Source organism: Sarcophilus harrisii, chromosome 3 (genome assembly GCF_902635505.1).
Source record: "Sarcophilus harrisii chromosome 3, mSarHar1.11, whole genome shotgun sequence".
NCBI classification, from domain to species: domain Eukaryota; kingdom Metazoa; phylum Chordata; class Mammalia; order Dasyuromorphia; family Dasyuridae; genus Sarcophilus; species Sarcophilus harrisii.
In genome coordinates, this window is record NC_045428.1 from 355535048 (window position 1) to 355556721 (window position 21674).

The 21674-nt window shown below is 32.4% G+C and overlaps 1 protein-coding gene and 1 long non-coding RNA gene across 3 annotated transcripts in view; one reads left to right on the forward strand and one right to left on the reverse strand.

The window, feature by feature from the left end:
• The window catches only part of ACVR2A (activin A receptor type 2A), a 134999-nt gene that overhangs the window by 95753 nt on the left and 17572 nt on the right, over positions 1-21674 (forward strand). For both annotated transcript variants that reach the window (XM_003763845.4, XM_031960037.1), the window contains exons 5-7: positions 13753-13896; positions 15645-15788; positions 21490-21635. In XM_003763845.4, the coding sequence (XP_003763893.1) occupies positions 13753-13896; positions 15645-15788; positions 21490-21635 (434 nt within the window). The remainder of the gene's footprint in view (positions 1-13752; positions 13897-15644; positions 15789-21489; positions 21636-21674) is intronic.
• On the reverse strand, positions 908-6213 carry LOC116422417. Its single transcript, XR_004233040.1, has 2 exons — positions 6142-6213; positions 908-1245 (listed from the first exon to the last, which is right to left on the reverse strand). It is a non-coding gene; the product is annotated as an uncharacterized LOC116422417 (long non-coding RNA).

The window sequence follows — 21674 nt, forward strand, 5'->3', positions numbered from 1 at the left end:
ACTAGCCTTTCTAAATTCAGAAAGACTTATCTTGAGAAGATGAGCTGACTGATGATGATCTTTTTTAGGCCATAGTAGCTCAGGAAACATTAATATGTGGAAAGATTTTTATGCTGTCTTGTTAGAAGATACCATCTTGCATATCTGTAGTCTTTAGAAGAATTAATGAATTTACCAAAATTCTTTTTCTTTCCTTTAAAAAGATTATCCAAATATAGAGGCATTCTGTATTCTCACCAGTTTTCCCACTTTTCCCATGCTGTTTGAGAAGGGAGAATGGAGGAAATTTCATCATTGGAGGGAGTAGAGAGTTCTCAATGAAGAAATTTCTATTTCATTATAGAATTGCAAGTCTGCTAAGTTATGGTAGAGGGATGCCTGGAGCATCAAGAGGTTAGTTGAACTCTCTAGACTCACACAATCCTTTTCAGAGACAGGACTCTGTCCAAGTTTTCCAAAATCTGAGGCCATCTCTCTGTCGACTACACCTCCTTAGCATATTGCCAGTGTATTTCTGTTGTATTTGGTTGTCATCTTTGAATTTGGTATTTATCATCTAGAAAGTTAATTTTCTTGACTTGCTTTAGTCAAGTCAGTCAGCAATCATTTCTCAAGCAGCACCACACTAAGCGCTAGGGTTGCAAAGAAAGGCAGAAACATTATCCTTTCTCTGAAAGAGCTAATGGTCATGCAAAAAACTATGTACATACAAAATATATGCAGTGTGGATTAAAAGTAATTCCAGAGGAATGACTATGTTTTTACTTTAAATTTAATAGAACATGTAGTTGTACATTCCAGGTATATTTTTCCTTTTTTACAGCATTGTTCTTTTCAGGTTTCATACAAGCAGAATTTCATTTTAATATTCAAGTTTAGATAACAAGGCTATTTTTTTCTCATGATCCACATTTAGCAGCACTTTGCTTATGGGGATTCAGCAAAATCTGCTTTTAGTTCATTTGTTAGTCGGTATTATTGAACAAAACTACTGTCTTTTTATGCTAAGATTTATTGATGATACCTGTATTTGAATACAATGATATTTTTGTCCTTAAACATATGCTTGACCTAAAAGTTTTTAAAAGCTTTGTCCAATCTTGTTATGGTATGTCCAATTGGTATTAATTACAGTATGAATTTTGTTATGGAGTTGATAAAGTAGTTTGATTCCAGAACTAGTTAAATAGATTTTGATTACTGGATGAATTTCAAATGATCTAGAAGTAATGTGATGGCTGGGATCTAGAAAGAAGACAAGAAAAAAAAATTAAGCCTACAGTAGTGATATAGATGAATAAAACCCCAAATTTTGTGATATTCTTTTTTTTTAAATTTACCTTTTATACAGATCTTTAAAACTCAAAACAGAATCATTTGTATATGTTTTAGTTTTACACAGCATACTTTTAGTTCAGGTTTTATATACACATGGAGCATACATTTCTGGATATTTGAATTTTGTGAGCTATATCAGCTTTTTAGGTGACAAAACAATGGAGACTTTGTTCTTAGAGGTTTTAGTGCTTTTATCTAAATGGTTTTGGTGGTGTTATTAACAAATGATTTTAGATTTTAGAAGTTCTTATCTATGTGTTATCTCCCTGCCCATGGCCTGGCATCTTATATTCATTCCATGTATATGTCTTTATATGTACAATGTAAGAGCTATTTCATTTTTTGTCTTTGCACTTTAGGACTTGGAACATAATTAGTACTTAATAAATGGTTATTGATTAACTGTTTAGAAGCAGTGTTTGTTGTCAGAAAGATTTAGGGTTAGAAAAAGAAATGAGCTAGACGTGTGGCAATTTTGAGTAATAATAAATAGATAGACAACCAACTTACTAGTAGCCATGTGATATCAAAAGATCTGTGAGGAGACCTTTGGCACTTTGGTTTAAATTTTTGTGAAGTATTTAAAATTCCTTGCTAGATATAGTCAGGACAATAAATTAAAGACAGGCCTATTTTGTATTTCTATTTTCTTCATGCTTTCTTCTTCCCCACAAAATAAAATCTTACACTCACTCCACAATTTACAATGCCATTTGTGTATATGCATTTGTGCTTGTGCACATGCATGCACGCACAACATCAGCTTTTCTGCTTCCTTCACCATCTGTACCAAAGAGGAATCAGTAAATTCAGAAAGTCAGGAAGCATTCTGTGATTCTGTGACCCACTCTTCTTATCCCAGAAGTGACAAGATATTCTGGCTAGGAAATCAGGTTCACCCATGAAATAGTGAATTAAGACCTTCAAATTTAGTTTTTCTTTCTTCTATTACAGAAATGTACACTTTATTGCTGTTTAGTTATATCATGTGATAAGTATTCTGCAAATATTCTTTTACTGGTAACTTAAAGCTTTTGGATAAAGCAATACTGCCATCTGGTGTTGAAAACAAAAGAAAAAAGCTAATTCCTTTTAAAATTATTGAATTACAATAACACTTACGTTAGTGTATTTTTGGAACATGTTAGGAAAATTAGCAGTAGTAACATCATAGGATGAAGATAAATACTTATTTTGATATTTAAAATATCAGATATTTTTGGTTCAGGTATTTTTGAGTGTAGAAAATTTTCACAGTGCTCCTAATATTATCCAAGAATCTTTTTTGATGTAATTAATTCCTCTGAGAATAAACTTTCTTATCATTCCTTAAAGGACCAAAAAAATCTTGCAAAACTTGAATCATTATTAACTTTTTATAAAATAAATCCAACATTTTCCTTCCTTTTCTTTCATAATTGATGTCGTTTTTCATTTCATTTTGAATATAAATCGTAATTTCTTTTGCCTGTGTTTTTTCTTCACAAGCACGCCTTTCATATAATGATAGAGGTAAGATGCATTATTTGTTTATGTTATGGTTGTGACTTTTTTTTGTTAATACATTTTGTTCTGAGATTTGTTGCTTTCTTGTGTATCTTTCATCGTTTAAAAATTCTAAGTTTAATTTTACTGTATACCTTTTAGTGCTTAAAACATGGTTATTTTCACACAAATATTTTTGTCATTTAAGAATTTAGCAAAATTTTTCATATTTATAGTATCACATAGAAACCTCTACTTCTAGCATGTGGCAACTAATGAGCTTTAAAAAATTAATCAAATAAAATAAAAGTTAAGTTAAGAAAGAAACTTTATTTTTTCAAAATCTTCTTATTGGCTACTTTTCAGGAACTTAATCCAAATTCAAGTTTTTAGTATGTCATTGAGCACTCATTTTTAAAATGCTGTCTCTTTGATTCAGCATCATATCATAGATTGTTGACTTAAAGCTAAAAGGGACCATAGAGGTAATCTAGTCCAACTTACTTACTTTGTAGGTTATGTTTAGCCCAAAGTTACTTAAAATAGAATAAATAAAATAAAGATAAAGTAAAAAATATAATATGGATTTGAACACTGGTTTTCTAAGTTCCGAATCTACCACATTGTCTCATTAACTTTCAGCTTCAGGTCTATATTTTCAAGTTTTGTACTAGTAAGAAAAATCTATTGACCAAAGAATTTGTGGTGATTAGTTTGGGGTGTTTTGCTATTTATTTTAAATTCAACCTTAAATAGAAGAAACTACAATGTGGTAAAGACTCACATCATAATATATACACCAAATGAAGAGGTGATAATTATTTATTCCTCTATTAGAAAAATACTGATAAAACAGAAAAATTAGCTCATGTTTTCCACAAAGCAGAACTTTATTTATAGTAGACTAGATGAATCTGGAAGGAAGACATATTTAGAGGTATCCATTTTTAAATCTTGAAAATGACAAAAATTTCACATGGTAATTTAAAACCCAGATAGGAAATTTATAGTGATTCATAGGATTTAGATCCATGCTCTTAGAGATTTTTTATCTGAATCTATCCATTTTATGAGGAAAGTGATAGCTCTCAGAAGAGAAGTGACCAGCTAAGACTTTACAGATATTATATAACAGAGAATATACTGGTACCCAAGTATTGGGGTTTGTATTATAAGCACTATGATAATATTGTTGATGTTGAGAGCTTTTCTAAAAGAAGAAAAAATGTTTTTTTGTATGGCTGGATTAAAGTGTGTTTCATGTGCTGCTCTCTGACTGCTATTGGCAGGTACACATGTTAATATTGAATTTGATTGAGTTTAAGTTGTTGTTGTTGTTTTTTTTTTTCTTTTGCTCAAGACTTTTTAAAAAAGTATAGGTGTACATTTGTGTGTACCTGTACAGATTTCTATTTTTAGTTGTAGGGAGAGTGTTTTTTCCAGGTGAAACCTTTTGCTTTTGTATATACATAACAAAATTGTGGTTCTCTGTGAATTTATGAAAGGCCTCTTCCAATGTCTTGATGCCATATATAAAATCCCAAAGTTTTTGGTATAAATTGATATATTTGATATTACTCAAGAACATTTCATATATTAATGTTCCAAAGAGCACCAATGGCTCAAAAGAATTTTAGGGCTTAAAAATATCTTCTAAAACTCATCTTGTCTAACTTCTTTTGTTTTGAAGAAAAAGAAACTATGGCCCAATTAGATTGAATGAGTCAGTGGTCATGTAGAAATTAATGTATGTTCTATTTCTCTTTTCTCAGTCTAGGATATACAGTTAATACTAATACATAGAGAAATAGAATTAATCATCTAAAGAGTGCTGAGAGATCCCTTGATCTCTTAGATACTTATCCACTGATTTACTCCCGTCCATCCCACATTCCAGAAGGGATGGATTTTTCAGAATATTTACATGTTAAAAAATACACATGATCAGTGTTATGATATATAGTTTTTTCCCTAAGTATTGCATAATTACTTATTGTTAGCCTCTAAACCCCTCAGATATTGAAAGGCATTGTAATTCAGAATTACGTTTATTGTTTTAGTTCATTCAGTGGGTTCTATGGGTAACATACTCTATTGTTACTTCTTAGAACTTTTGAGAAAAATTTCAAGTATTTCTAATTTTTTATTTTGTAAAGTAGATTGTTCTAGTCTATGAAAATTAATTGATCTTCCTTTTCAATTGGATTTTAGTTTCATAGTTGGTAACAAATTTAACAGAACTGTTATATATAATGATTTGGAAAGTAGAGAGTAATACTAGTAACAGTACTAATAGAGGTACCACAAGATAGTAGTAGTGTCTTTAGAAAATAGAACTAGATTTTGACCAGTCTTAAAAAAACAGATAGAAATGGAGTTAACATAGATTTGGAACCTTAACAAAGCTTGAAAGTTTAGCAAGAAATGGTGGGGAGCGAGGGGCTCTTTAGCAAAATTTTCTTTTTAAACACAGAAACTAAAAATTATTTTGTTTCTTAAAAATAGAAAATAGGAAAAGTTGCTTAATAACACAACAAATTTTTGATAATAGAAAAACTTTTATGTTTAAGGGTAAATTAAATCCCTTTGAAATTTTGTTTCAACCAATACCTTACCCTTAGCATCTTCAAAAAATACCTAGTAGATCTTGTTAAAGATATAGTCATTAGCTAATTTTATACATATGAGCTATAGTGAGTAGAAAACTCAGTGTTTTAACTTCAGATCTTTTAGACTCTTTCTCCATCATATACCACCAAATATTTTGTTTTAAAGTTTCTTCGTGTTTTCTTTAATTTCCAGAATTCTCATAATCTAAACCATGATTAGTTTTTTTAATTCATCCACATTTAAATATTTCAAGATCTGTTATTTCAGGGATGTGATAACTTTATTCATATCTTAATGTCATCATGAATTAGAGCTTAATTTTTTTGGGTTTTGTCGTTGTTGTTGTTACTTATTGGGCAACAATGATTCTTTCCAAACTTAAGTTGGCCAATCCTTAGGCCAACATAATGTTTTATCAGACCTGTACTTTCTATTAATTTGCCAGACCTTGTGTTGTGTTGGTAAAACTTTTGAAAGCTTAGCCTAACCTAATAGTTAGTCTCATATCATGTGAGCAGAGGAATCCATTCCTAAAAGAGAAAAGTCTTGAACTTAATGTATCCTTAGTCCTTTCATACATTAAACGTTTATATTTACCTTGCAGTTGTTTGTACTTAATTTTGTTTTTGTACATACATGAACCCTAAAGACTGCCAATGTTCAGTTTTCTTCTTCTCTAGAAATCATGTTTGTTGAGAAACTTTTTACCTGACATACATGTTCATTGATGCTATTGAATTTTAAATATTGCTATCTTCTTCTCTGGTAACCATATGTACTGGAGGTGGGAAAGAAAAGAAAAAGTTAATTTACCCCACCTATGAAATAATTAGATTAAAAAGAATCACAAAAGTTCTTTCAATTTATTCTCTTGCCTTAGAGTAGGATTTCATTTAAAGTATCTTGGAAAAATAATTGTTTGCTCTTGTTCAGGAAGGAAAATATTAAATTTTTCGGTTAAAATCCAATTCACTATTTCATAACGTTAGTATTTGGGGCAGGGTAGAAAGATTTCTAATTTGTATTTTGTAGTATACAGTTGCTTTAGAATGACATTCAATGCTGTTGATTAATTATCTCTTTTACCCATGTATCTAGCTCAAATCCCCTTTATTCTATCAATAATTTTGCCTTGCCCTTTCTTACATCAAAAGTAAAGAACTAATTCATATACTATGAAGCTTTTGTTAAGTATATCCTCCTTTGGCCTTCTCTTTTTGGGGGAACTAAATTACTGCATTACTTAATTTTTGCCTTTCAGTGCTCTTAATCTAATCTTTTAATCATTTCAGTGATTTTTCTCTGTCTCTTTTCTAAGTTTCCCACTTAATTGCAGATACCAAAGTAAGCAAAGTATCGTATCAAGGCATACTTTGGAATAAAGGAAGATTCCCTGGTGATCTAGAGTTGGCTTTGAAGTTAATTTCAAGGGTTCATATCCTGCTTCTGATACATATTGTTACTGTGACCATGGTTCACTTAACTGCAAAGTGCTCTAAACAACTCTTATAAATTGTAGAAAGGATGCTGATCTACATTGGTAGAGGGAACTTCCTCACCTGGGCATTCCCTGAAAGTCCCTATCACTGTTATTTGCACATTATTAGTGATTAGTGATTAATCTTAAGGAGTGGTTACAATGGAAAAATTTCATCACATGGTAGCAAGACTACTAGGGATTGAGCCTCCAGGTTTAAATTTGCTGTTCCTAGGAGGACAGACATACAGTTTCTCTTTTGCACCCATACTCAAAACTTATTCATAATCAACTTGGTTGTAATTTTCTATTATGTACATCTTTTGATTGAATGTTTAAAAATCTCCTCCTCATAATAATGGTGTAATGCTAGATTTGGTGTCAATGAGACTTGCTTCAGATCCTTGGTCTCGCACTTTGTATCCAGGTGGCTATAGGTAAGCCAAATGACAACCTTTTTGGCTCTGTAAAATAAGTCTTGTAATACCTCTAGTATCTCACAAGATTGTTGTAGTACTCAAATTAGATAAGGCACATAAAATACTGTGTAAGCCTTAAATATTTATATAAGTATCATTTATTAAATCCCATTCTGATGACATCTAGATGGTTTCTTGTAGGTTCTGCCAGTGAGTGTAATTTCTTAAAATTTCTCCGCTATGTTTTGAAGGCTTCAGAAATGGTCCTGGCAACATACTTTTACGTGCTTTCCAAAGACCAACCTATCTAGTTAAGAAGAATCTTATCACCAGTGTTCTGGCCACTTGGTGATGAATTCCTTGGTCTTGGCAATTGATGAAATAAAGAAAACTGCAAAATGACCTGTAGTTTTCTTTGATAGCTGTGAAGTCAGAAAAGCCATAGGGGCAGGGAAGTAGTTGCTAATAATACAATTTTTAAACTGTCTCAGGAAATTAATATAATTGTTAATTACCTACTCTAAGTCTGTAATTTTTATCTAATGACCAGTGAGGCTACAAATTGAATCATATCAATTAATGTAGGCATCCTATCATATCAGTCTTGATTTTAAAGGAAATCTGAAGACAAAAGAAACTTGCAACTAAACGGGAGGATGAGTCAGATCCTCATTAGAGATTCAAATAAATAAGTTGGTAGAATAGGTTTAGATGTTAGTCAACAAATATTTGTTAAGCACTTGCTGTGTGTGATAGAGCAGCTCTGGGCCTGTAGTTACGAATACTCAACTTCTTGAGTTAAAATCTAGCCTCATATACATAACTAACTCTATGACCCTGGGCAAGTCACTTAATCCTATTTGTCTCAATTTCCCCATCTGTAAAATGAACTGGACAAGGAAAGGGCAAACCATTTCAATATCTTTGCCAAGAAAACCCCAAATAGTCAACAAAGGTTTGAACAGGACTGAAAAATGACTATGCAGCAAATACCAAATGTGTTATGAGGTCCTGTTTTCAGTATTGGGAATACAGAAAAAGGCAAAAATAATACCTACTTTTAATGAAATAACTATAACTAGGTATGTACAAGATACATACCGAATAGTTGGAAGATAATCTCAACCAAAAGGCACTAGCAGCTGGGAGGAGACTGGGAAAGTCCTGATAGAAGAAGCAATTTCCACTGAATCTTGATTGAAAATTATAGAAACCAAGAAGTAGAGGTGAGAAAGGAGAATCAGTCAGCTAATAAACATTTATTAAGCACCTGATATGTACCAAGTACCTTGCTAAGTGCTGTGCTAAGTAAGCAAAAGAAAGTATCTTTTCTCAAGGACTTTTCTGATAATGGAGGGGGGATAAAAAGAAAACAAATATGTAAACAAGATAAATCAGGAAAAGTTAAAAGAAGGAAAGCCCTAGAATTGAGAGTAGGAAAGATTTCCTATAGAAAGTGAGACGTTAGTTGGGATTTAAAGGAAGCCAGGGAAGCCAATAGGTGAAGCTGAGGAGAAAAAGCATTTCAGGTATGGGAAGGACAGAGAGGTTGTGGTGGTGATGGGACAGCCAGAAAAAAATGCTTGGAACCAATAGATGAACTGTCTTTGGAGAACAACAAGGATGTCAATGACATTTAATGGAAGAGAATATGGTAAGAAATAAGGTAGAAAAAGACTGGAAAGGTAAGGGAGGACTAATTTATGAATGGATTTGAATGCTATGTAGAGGATTTTCTATTTGATCCTGGAGATGAATAGGGAGCTTTTGAAGTTTATTGAATGAGTGGCAGGGGAAAAGGTGACATGGTTGGACTTATGTTTTAATATAATCACTTTAATGACTAATTAGTTGATGGATTAAATTGGGGAAAAATTAAAGCAAGCAGTTGTTGTAGACCACATGTGAAATAATAAAGGTTTGTAACCAGAATGGTGGCAGTGTCAGAAGAGAGAAAGGGATGAATATGAGATAATCAGTAAGCCTTGGCAGCAGATTGGATTGTAGGAAATGAGAGATAGTAGGAAGGAAGTCAAGGATTAAACCTAGATTTCAAGTCTGAGGGACTGGAAGGATGGTGTCACCCCCAGCAAATATAGAAGTAAAAGAGAGTGGGTGATTTAAGAGAAAAGTTAATGAGTTACCTTTAATAATTATAGGAGACAGGAGGTTTAGAGAGTTTTGGGGAAAGATAATGAGTATTATTTTAGACATGCTGGCTTTATTATACTGGACACTTAGTTTGAGATGTTTAAAGGCATCTTGAGATAGGAAATTGGAAGTCAGGAGGGAAGTTAGAGTGGAATAGATAAATTTGAGAATCATCAGATTAGAAATGCTGATTAAATCCATGGGAGCTGAAATCACTAAATGAAGTATTATAGAGGGAGGAGATCAGAGGTTCCCCCAAGACAGAACCCTATGGAAAACAGGGGTGTGATCTGGATGAGGATGGAGCAAAGGAAACTGAGAAAGATTCATCAGGTAGAAGGAGAACTGAGGGAAAGTGTCCCAAAAATTTAGAAGAGAGTATTAAGAAGAGAATCATTCTCAATATCAAAGATTAGAGAGGGAGAGGGAGAGAAGAGCAAGTGTCAGAGACTATGAATAGCTTGATAAATTCCTCAAAATTAAATTGGCATATACTATAATGCATTTTGCCTTTGAGCAAAGCCAGTCTAGGCACAGGGAAAGGCAGCAAAAACTATTGTGGAAAATGTATTTCCGATGTAATAAATGAAAGAAGTAAAAGATTTGAAGATGTTATAGAAGGCTCACCCTACATTTCATGAATATTTTTCTTTAAGAACAGTGTTTGGAAAAAATATGTAGGATAAGAATCAGATAAACACAAACAAATTTATTATCTTTTGACAAATAGGAAATAATCATTGATCTATTTATGGTCACCCCACTGATTAAAGATCAAAATCAGTACCAAGGAAGAAGAAAGAATAAATATGGAGGCTCAAAAATAATGTGTGAGAAAATTCAGGAAACTTCAACCTGACCTATTTAAACAAGATACAAATGACAAAAAAATGTAAAATAGGTAAAAGGGTGAATATTGAAACACTATTCTTATTTTAGTAGTTAAGTTTAATCAGTATAATTCGCTTGACACAATTAACAGACTACAAGAACCTAGGAACTGCCTCAGCCTGTAAACATTTGATCTCTGCCAGGCAGAGAGATTTGGTACCCACAGGCAATACCAGTTTAGAATACACATTTGTTTGTAAAATCTTACAGAAGGTTATGGAAGATTATGAGCAGTCTCGCTTCATAAGACATTGAGAATCAGTAGAGAGAAAAACAAGTTGTCAGAAAACTTGGCAAGAGGTCCAACTAAGGCAGATAATCCAGAAGGCATTTAAGGATGAAATTGGAAAGAATGCAGTGCATAGACAAAAAGTATAAAAGTACTTGTCAAGATTTCTGAAATAAACTTTCTTCATCAATGGCAGTAGAGCTACCACATTTGAACTCATAATATCTCTGATAAAATCTTAACATCATTGTAAGAAAGTAAAAACAACCCTTACTAAAATAAATATGAGAAGAGTAGCTGTGCTGGACCAAGTATATGCAAAGGAAATCCTTTCTAGGGGCAATGGAAATATAAGGGTATTTTTGACAGGTTGATTCTGGTGAAAGATAACTAGTTGCTTAGGCAAAAAAATCATTTTCCTTCCATTATTAAATAAGACTGCTGAGGAAATAATAACAACTGCTTGATTCATTTGCCTTTTTTCCCCATCTCTCCAAAATTTTTTTGAAAACAATCTGACAGTATTTGGAGGCATCTTTGAACATCTAAGAGGGGATCTTTAAATATATAAGAAGTAGGCTTTTGCAAATTATAGTCTCTGGTAAACTGCTTTATTAGTATAGAAATGTAGTATAGAAAGGGTATAAAAAATACTGTGCTTACTGTTTTTGGATTATTTAAGAAAGCATTTGACTTGGTAGAACAATGCCATCTTAAAAAGGCCTTCTTCCAGCAAGACATTTCCCACATGTCACAATTCCAAAAAAAAATAGCTTGAAAAATGTAACAGATAAATTTATTTAATGATTATCTGATTATTATTATCAAATTATCAAATAATCTGGGGAGTTTTATCTTTCCTAATGTTTGCCACTGTCATAGAGAATGTTCAGTTCCAGGGCTAAAAAGGTCCTTATAAATGAGGGCTTCCAGATGTTTCTATTCTCTGATAACCTTGAGCTGATGCATCAGATCTGGAAACTTTGCAGAGCTTATTAAGGGAGATCCATAATAACTTCCATAGCATTTTTTAAGGACCTATAAAAATACTTTGTTATGGTAGAACAAAATGCTTTATAGGCTCTCTAATGGAAAGAATGTCTTCAATGAACATTTTGGGGTCGTATGATATTTCCTGAGAATTCTAACATTAAAAGATGACTTTGTTCAACGAATCTGCCTGTTAATATAAAGAAAGGTATGAAACAGGGAAATAAGCTAGCCATAGATATTTGTCATTGTCATAAAGCATGGATTCTGTGTGGAGGAGAGGGATTCTTTGTGAGTTTGGGCAATAGTTGGCTGAAGAGTCCATGAAGTTTGTCTCTCGTAGATTGGCAATATTGACAGATAATAAGTTGGGAACAAAATTGAATGCTAGAAAAACAATATTCTGAATTGCCTTGGGAAATTGCCCAGTACTTTTAATGACTAGATTTCTCCCCAAAACAACAGTTCTTTTTAATATTGATATTCTTTTGGTAATTTTGGTAATATTGATAGTCTTTTGGTAATTCTATATGACTGTGAATCAGAAAGATGCAGCCAATAGGTGTTAAGATGCAATTAATCAAAGGACAGTGGAACTATATGAGTGGGCTACAACCTATTACTAATGAAGAATTGTATCAAAGAAGTGAGGTAAGGATGCTCTCAGAGACTTACATGATTGGAAAAGGATATGGGTCATTGACATGACAAAAATGAAAATTAGTGAAGAAAACCTCTAGACATTTTGGTGGAATCCCTACATAGGATTGATGGGAAGATGTGGACAAAAAATAAATGAGATGAGAATGTATGAATAAGTTGTTTAGTGATAGAAGCAGTATCTACACAATGGCACTATCGATTTGCCAAAGTACATTTTTGCTAACAACCTTTTGGTGGTTGTAATATAGTAATATTCCCCACTTTGTAAAGGAAGAAAATGAATTCTTAGTATTTAATTGATTTGCCCTGATCACACAGTTATCTACAAGTCCAGTGCTTTTTCCACTATACTAGTATTCCCTTGAGAAACAAGGGACTTTTATGTGCTAAAATGAAATTGTGGAATAAGAGTGAAAGACAACATTCATGATTACTTTATTTGTACTCATAGCATCGCTTTTTTTTTTTTTAGTTGATAGCCCCTTTCTGTTAATCACCTCTCACCTCCCATACATACATACATACATACATAAATAAATGAAATGCCCAAACTTCTTTGCTTACCATTAACAGCTAATTATTTCATAGCAATATGCCTCTAGAGTACTTCTTGGCCAACGGTTGTTTATGTATCATAGACTTGGAGTCTAAATCTAATCCAACCCTTTTATTTTACAGGTGACTAGACTAGGCCCAAAGAAATTGTGACTTGATTTTTGCTCCACAGAAGCAGTTTCAAGATTTGAACCTAAATCTACTGCTTCCAAATCTCATGTTCTGTATCTTCTTCATTGTGAAGGCATGAAATACTAGTTGGAAAATTAGATTTAGGTTAGTTAGGGAAGGATATGTGTGAAAACATTTATTTCTTCATATTAGTTTGTGCATATTATCCCTTTGTACACATAGATATAAAATCTTTTTGACATTTTTTTATCTACTAAATTAGATCTAAAGCTTTACTAGGCATTCTAGAATAAAAGGTAGATATTGAGGAAGGTCCTTTGAGAGGTAACTACAAGTTACTGATAATTTCTTATTCTTTGTGCTTTTAATATTAAATATTAGGTATCATAAAGTGGACAAAACCTGTTAGTACAAAATTTCTTAATATAGTCTCACATAGAAGGTGTTTTTCTTTGAAATTTTATTTTTTTGGTATAGCAAAGAATTTTTCCATGTTCTTTTATTTTTACTTTTTGACTCTAGCTCCAGTATAAAATGATCTTATGAAAACTTGTCACTTAAAATTTTAGGTTGCCTTCTTTGTGGTGATGACTGCAAATTGTTAATAATTGAGGAATCTACTTTTGAATATTTTTGTAAAATTTTAATTAATGTCATCTCTAGTCTTTTGTCACATTACTATTTTTAATTAATACATTTCTATTTTCTTCTATATTTTCAAAGTTTAACATTATGCTATGTTGCTTATTCAGACTATTATATATATATATATATATATATATATATATATATATATATTTTTTTTTTTTTAGGATCCAGGACCACCCCCACCTTCTCCTCTACTAGGCTTGAAGCCTCTACAGTTATTAGAAATAAAAGCAAGGGGAAGATTTGGTTGTGTCTGGAAAGCTCAATTACTCAATGAGTATGTAGCTGTTAAGATATTTCCAATACAGGTATGTTAATTTTCATTTTCAATCCTACATATGTCATATTTAAATACATATGACTGCAAGGTAGCCTGTGCAACTCAGAAGTGATCTGGAAAGAGAAAAGTTTTAACTTACAAGGTAGTTCTGCCCTAATTGTCTGAAGGTTCTTGTTGATTATTCTTTTTTCTATTTCCCTATCTAGAAAATGGAACTAACAGTACTAGTCTTCCTCTGTTCTTTATAGTGGAAAGAAAACTTATAAAGGTTTAGTTTTTTTAGTTCTCCACTAATAAAAAGTGCTAAGTGAAAGTGATGCCCCCAATATATCTTGTTGTCTTGGTAATTAGATTGCTCTTCCAATGAGATGTGTAATTATAGTCCAGAAAAGCAAACAATTTAGAGAAGAGAGTAGGTTGGCTTTCAGGGAAATAGCCATTTTGAATTTAAATGTCAGGCTAAAATTTAATTCAACAAATCCTTTTAAAAATGCCTACCATGTGCATGGATGCTTGTTGTAAGGAATTCCAAGAGAAATAAAATACCTCTACTGTTTATTTATGCTTTTATTCTTTAACCACGCAACAAATGATCCTAACACAATCATTCAGCCTTAGATTCTTCTGTTAGTGATAGAATATGGCGACTTTCCCACACTCTTTCTATATAACACTCTCCCACAGCCTCGAATAAAAATTGCTACTAGACTTGATGTGTTATGCTGAAATTCATGACTTATCACCACTAGAATCTTCCCTTTGTTATCTCATTCAAAAATGGATGACCTTAAATAGTCAATTCAGAAATAAAATTTTTGAGTGACTTCTGTGTGATTTGCTCAGTTATATCATTGACTAGGGCATGCGCTGATAGATCATTGCACTGGTGATTGCTCTTGGGCATAGGAGAGAATGAACACTAATTCTCAATAATAGAGAAGGAATCTGCAATGGCATTATGACTTTGTCAGGTTCAGCTAAGGTAGTGGATGTCAAGTTTGCCACTTATGTTGCTAGTCATAATTTGTGATGGGATATATTTTTGGTTCAATATCTGTTTTAAATCAGAGTATCCCAAAGCCTTAGTATTTAACATTTTAAAACTTACTAAGTTGTTAAAAATTAAAATATTAAGATCTTTGGGACACTTTGGATTTCTGTTCTTTAAGAAAGATTATTCTAAATTAGGAATGCTTAAGTCTCAGCCCTCATGCTGGTAAGTAATAACAAATAGACCTTCTAAAACTATGTAGAAATATGTACTGAAATCCCAAACTTTTCTTGGGTCTGGATTGATATGAATCTATTATAATGCTCATTTTCAGAGTGTCTTAACACATAACACATGTGCATCAGAAATTAGCTGATAATATTTGTTTTAACATCAAATCAGAAAACCCATATTAAACATCTGCTAGGTGTCAGGTACTATATTAGGGACTGGGAATACAAGGACAGAGATGAAACATCCCTGTCATGAAGGAACTACAGTTTCTTCCCTTTTTGAGTATCAAACATATAAAGCTTTTTACCAATGCATAATTGTAGCAATCAAGTATTTCTGATCACTTATAAACTCTGCATCTTAATTATAGTAATTATAGTATTTTACAGGTACTCAGAGTGCAATAATCCTGCCATTGTCAGGATTTTGGTCATCTTTTTGAAAGAGAAACTTTTTTAATGCTAGCTTAATTTATTTTGGAACTTGTCCCAGAATCATTTAGCTTAGTAAACATCCCTACCTTTTGTATTAAATATTTTTTTCTCTTTTAGGACAAACAGTCATGGCAAAATGAATATGAAGTATATAGTCTTCCTGGAATGAAACATGAGAACATATTGCAGTTTATTGGTGCAGAAAAACGAGGCACCAGTGTTGATGTTGATCTCTGGCTAATCACCGCATTTCATGAAAAGGTAAGTATTTCCAGTGATTCACTTTTATTTCCACAAAGAGAAATGTCTTTCTCTCAAAAACTACCCACTTCCTGTAAATACATTTTTAGACTGTACTACTTCTGTGAAATAGACTATAAAAATTTCTTTGGAGCTCAGACATTAGATAGTTTTTAGGAGCCATAAGAGCAAAAGAACTTCTGTTCTTTATATGTAGACATTCTCAAAATGGAAGTATAGCAAACGATTTCCTAAAATTCATTTGAAAAAAGCTAATATTCTAATATTTTACATAATTAAATTTTTAATGAATTTTATTAAATAAGGAAAAAAAAGTCAATTGCTATATGTACAGCAGAACGTAAAAGAAAATTCAAAATACAAAGCATTAAGTTTACAATTTCAAAAATGCCTAAATAATAAATAATATACTTGGTATTCATAGCTGTCCATCTTTTTTTTGCTTGAACGTTTTCTTTTATTCTCTGCTATGCACTTTTTGCTTTATTCTTCCTTCTTATTTCCTCTCCCCCATCCCCAGAAGGCTACAATTAAAGCTGATATATTTTATTATGTAGATTGATAGATTTACACAAATATGTACACAATACAAATACATATACATGTATATATATGTATATATATATAATCACACAAATATATACACATACATTCATATACACATATATAAGACTATACTATTCTTATTTCTACTTGTCCTCTGTTTCTCTAATAGTGGATAGCATCTTCCTGTTTATAAATCCAAGTTTTTTGCATATTTTTCTAAATCCACCAGTCATTTCATATACCACAACAACATTCTAACCTTATACTGTCTGGTAATTTAAGTAGTCTAAAACAATATTAATTAATATGGCTGACATATAGTATAGTTTCCCTGTTTCTCTCCTTTGACATCTATTTTAACTTCATCAGAGATCGTGATTACTATCCCTGCTTTTTTTACATAATAAATTCTACTCCTGTTCTTTATTTTCGGTTTGTGTGTCTTACATTTTCATACAATTTGCTGAAAGCAACATATTGTTAAATTTAGATTCTTAATCTACTCTCTGTGTCCATTTTATGGGTAAATTCATCCAATTCACATTCTACACTATAATTATTTGGTTTTTTTTCCTCTTTCCTATTTTCCTCACTGTCTTTCTCACCCTACTCCTATCCCTCCTAACTCCTCTACTTTACTTCTACGCACTATCTTGTCTTCCTTTTCCCTCCCTTATTTATTCTCCTCCCTTACCCTATCTTCTTACTTCTTTCTAAATTTAGAAGATTTTTAACTTCTAGATATATGTTGCTCCCTTTTTAACCTGTTCCATATGAGAGAAAGGTTTCAGCACTACCTGACCTCCCTCCAGTTTTATATCTGTTTTTCCTTTTTTGTCTCATTTGTATGAGATATTTGCTCCTTTATTTCTTTTCCTACCCAGTAGTATGTGTTTATCTGTCTATTGTAGAATTTCCTCATCATATGCAGTTCAATCTAAGCCTTTCAAACTATCCAGGTAAAAATGACAGTCATAAAAGAACTGATATCTTCATTTACAAGAAGTAAACAATTTGATCTTGAGCCCTTTACAATTGGTACTTAATGTTTATGTTTCTCTTAGATGTTATATATTGAGTTTTCCTTTTAGCTATATTGCATTTATCACAAGTAACTGAAAGTCTTTCAATTCATTAAATGTCCTTTTTTTCCATTAAGTATTATACTAAACTTTGCTGGGTAAATTACCTTTGTTCATAATTCCAATTCCTTTACTGTACAAAATATAGTATTCCAAGACCTATGGTCCTGCAATGCAATACCTAGTAGGTCTTGTGTGATCCTTCTTGTAGCTCTATAATCAAATTGTTTTCTTGATGCTTCCAATATTTTCAAATAGTCTAAATATTCTTAAATTGTTTTTTCTTGATCTGTTTTCTAGATCAATTTTTCTGATAAAATGCTTCACAATCTCTTCTATTTTTTTTCCTTTTTTTGATTTTTAGTTTTCCTTTATCCAATTCTAATTTTCATTTTTAAAATTTTTTTTCAAAAAAATTATTTATTCATTATTTTCCCCAGTTACATTCAAAACAGTTTTTTTACATTTGTTTTTAAGATTTTTGAGTTCTAGGATCTCTCTTCTTCCCACCAACAATTAAGAAACCACATGTGAAGTTACACAAAACATTTTCATAAAAGTCAAGTAGTAAAAGAAAATATAGATCTCCTATCCTAATGAAAATAAAAACCCTCAAGAAAAATTAAGTTAAAAATGGGGAGAGAGTATTAGAGAACACTTTGATCTTTATTCAGACGGGATCATTTCCTTCTCTGGGTATGGATAAGATTTTTCATCATAAGTCCTTCAAAATGTAGGTGTGGATGATTGTACTACTGAGAACAATAAAGTCATTTTACAACTGGTCATCCCAGAACATTGCTATTACTTTGTATAAAGTATATTTCACTTTATTTATGGAGGACTTTTTGAGTACATTTTTTTCTGGAGCATATCGTGCTCATCATTTTCCAGAGAAGTAATATTCCATCAGGGAAACCTGCTTAATTTTTTTTTTTTTTTACAATTCCTATTGCTAATTGTATTCCCCCATTTATTCTCGCTCTCCTTTAGCCCTGTCCCTCCTCAAAAGTGTTTTGCTACTGACCACTCTCTCCCCCAGTATACCCTGTCTTTTATCACTCTTGACCCTTCCCATATGTTATTCCCCTTCTATTTTCCTGCAGGGTAACTTAGCTTTCTCTGTACCCCTATTGAGTATGTTATTTCCTGTCTGATGAAAGTAAGGTTTACTCAGTCACCCTTTCTCCCTCTTTCTTCCCATTATAAAAGCTTTTTCTTGCCTCTTTTTTTTTTAATGGCAGATAATTGGTACCATTCCACTTTTCTCTTTCCCTTTCCCCCAGTATTTTTCTTTCACCCCCTAATTTCATCATTAAAAAAAAAAAAAAAGATATTATCCATTCATATTCAGCTCACACCAGTGCCCTCTCTCTGTGTGTGTATGCATACCCCTTCTAACTGCCATAATAATGAGAACTTTTTCCCCCCGAGGCAATTGGGGTTAAGTGACTTGCCCAGGTCCTAGCCTAAGTGCTGGGAATGCAAAGAGAAACAAAAGCAATCTTTGCCTCGAGGAGTGCACAGTCTGTTTATTGGAAAAACATGTTTTGACTAATCATTACAAATACCTAGTAAGGATTAAGTGTTTGAGACCAGATTTGAACTCACTTCCTCCTGACTTCAGGGCTGGTGCTCTATCCACTGAGCCACCCATAATGAGAACATTTTAATGAGTGACAAGTATTATTTTCCCATGTCGGAATGTAAACAAATAAACCTTATTAAGTTCCTTATGATATCACTTTCCTGATTACCTCCTTATGCTTCTCCAGAGTCCTATATTTGAAATTCACACTTGAAAATCCTGCTTCACTGAATAACCATCTTTTCCTTTGAAGAATTATACTCGGTTTTGCTGGATAGGTGATTCTTGGTTGCAATCTCCACTGCTCTTCAGAATATCATATTGCAAGCCCTCTGGTCCTTTAATGTAGAAGCTGCTAAATCATGTGTTATTTTGACTGTGGTTCCACTATACTTGAATTGTTTCTTTCTGGATACTTGCAATATTTTTTCCTTGACCTGTGAATTCAATTACAATATTCCTGGGAATTTTTATTTTGTATTTATTCACCACTTTCAGAAGATGAATGGTGGATTCTTCCATTTCTATTTTACTTCCTAGTTCTAGAATATCAGATCACTTTTCCTTGACTGTTTTTTGAAAGATGTCCAGGCTCTTTTTTTAATTATGACTATCAAGTAGAACAATACTTTTTCAATTATTTCTCCTGGATCTATTTTCCAGGTCAGTTGTTTGTCCAATGAGATATTTCACAGTTTGTTTTTTTTTTTTTTTTCATTTTTTTGGTTTTGCTTTATGGGTATCTTGATTTTTCATAAAGTCATTAGCTTCCATTTGCTCAATTTTATTTTTTAAGGAATTGTTTTCCTCAATGAACTTTTGTACTTCTTTTCCCAGTTAACTAATTTTGCTTTTTAGGTATTTTTCTCCTCATTAGTTTTGTTTTTTTTTTTTTTTAATTTCCTTTTGTACCTCTCTCAAGTCTTTTCCTAATTTTTTCTCTATCTCTCTTGATTTTCAAAATCCCTTCCATGGTCTTCCATACTCTGTAGGCTGAGTTCTTAAGTCTGAGCCCAATTCTTATTTTTCTTGGAGGCTTTGGAGCTTTGACTTTGCTATCACCTTCTGCGTGTGTGTTTTGATCTTCCTTGTCACCATAATAACTTGAAATGGTCAGAAAAATTTTTTGTTTTCTGCTCATTTCCTAGCCTAAGTGCTGGGAATGCAAAGAGAAACAAAAGCAATCTTTGCCTCGAGGAGTGCGCAGTCTGTTTATTGGAAAAACATGTTTTGACTAATCATTACAAATACCATAACTGATAGTGTTTCCTCTCAGCTTTACTACATATACAATAGGAAAGATATTATCTATTCTACTCATAAAGCTGCTGAGATAACTAAGAAAAATTACATTAGCAAAATTGTTCACCTTCCACTGGTGAACTGTTTTATTCTGTGATGTTTCCTTCTCTATAAATGGGCTTGTTCTTTTCATTCAAGAATCGTATAATTCTCTCCAGAAATATATTTTTAAAAAGTTCTTCAATATTATTACAACATAATATATCAAAACCAGTAGGGGCATTCAAGATTATCTAGTTAGATTCCTTTTTTTTACAGATGAGGAAACTGAGTTCCTAGTTATTATACAAGTAATTAATGGCATAGCTGGCTTTATAAACCTGGATCTTTCACTGTATATGCAACATTCTTTCCGTCATTCTTGATTTTATATTTTTGAGTCCTTTGCCTTAATATTTTAGGTATACCTTATCATTGCAAGTAATAGTAAGAATTTTCATTATTCTGTAATCATCCACTCAAAAACACATTATAACTATTTTGTTTATACCCATTCTTAAAAGAAATTGGTGGCATTCTTATATGATGCCAGAAGGTGTCTTGTCCTTCCATTGGGGCAGATTGTACCTCCTTGATGTCTTAGAAGACTGTCTGAGTTGTGGCTGAAAATATTAATCACTTGGTGACCTTCCTTCTAGTAACAAGGCTTTCCTAACTTAATTAGTTTGATGTTCAAATAACAGACATGGTGTCCCCAGATCAGTATTTAAAACCTTTCCAGTTTGTTTAGGCACTCTGCTGACATGGGTTCTGTGATACCTCCATACTGTAGTGAGGCATCAAAGTAGAACTAGACTGGGTGTACTTGTATACAAAAATTTAGGAATCATCATGTCCCCAGGTTTAGGCCAAATGATGGAAGAAGGTAGGTGGAAATTTGAGACGTTTCAAACCATGCTTAAAGGATAACTTTCTACTTATTGTTTGTTGAAAGTACTTACAAGGTGCTCCCCTTTTTCTACTTCTCAAGGAAAAATAGGAGAATGTTTTCATTATATAACAGAAAAGTAAGAAGGAGAGATAACAGATGGGAATAGCCTGAGTTTTGCACTGGTATCACAAAATCTTGCAAGATAATAAGGCTGGAAATGGGGTTGGGGAGAGGGATTATCCACATGATTAAGATCATGAATTCATATCTATATTTATGTATCTCAATATTTTTATTTTTTTCCTCTTTAAGGGTTCACTAACTGATTTTCTCAAGGCTAATGTGGTCTCTTGGAATGAATTGTGCCATATTGCTGAAACTATGGCCAGAGGATTGGCATATTTACATGAGGATATACCTGGTTTAAAAGATGGTCACAAACCTGCTATATCACACAGGTAGATAAGTCTGTGCTATTTTTAAGTAGTTTAGAGCCT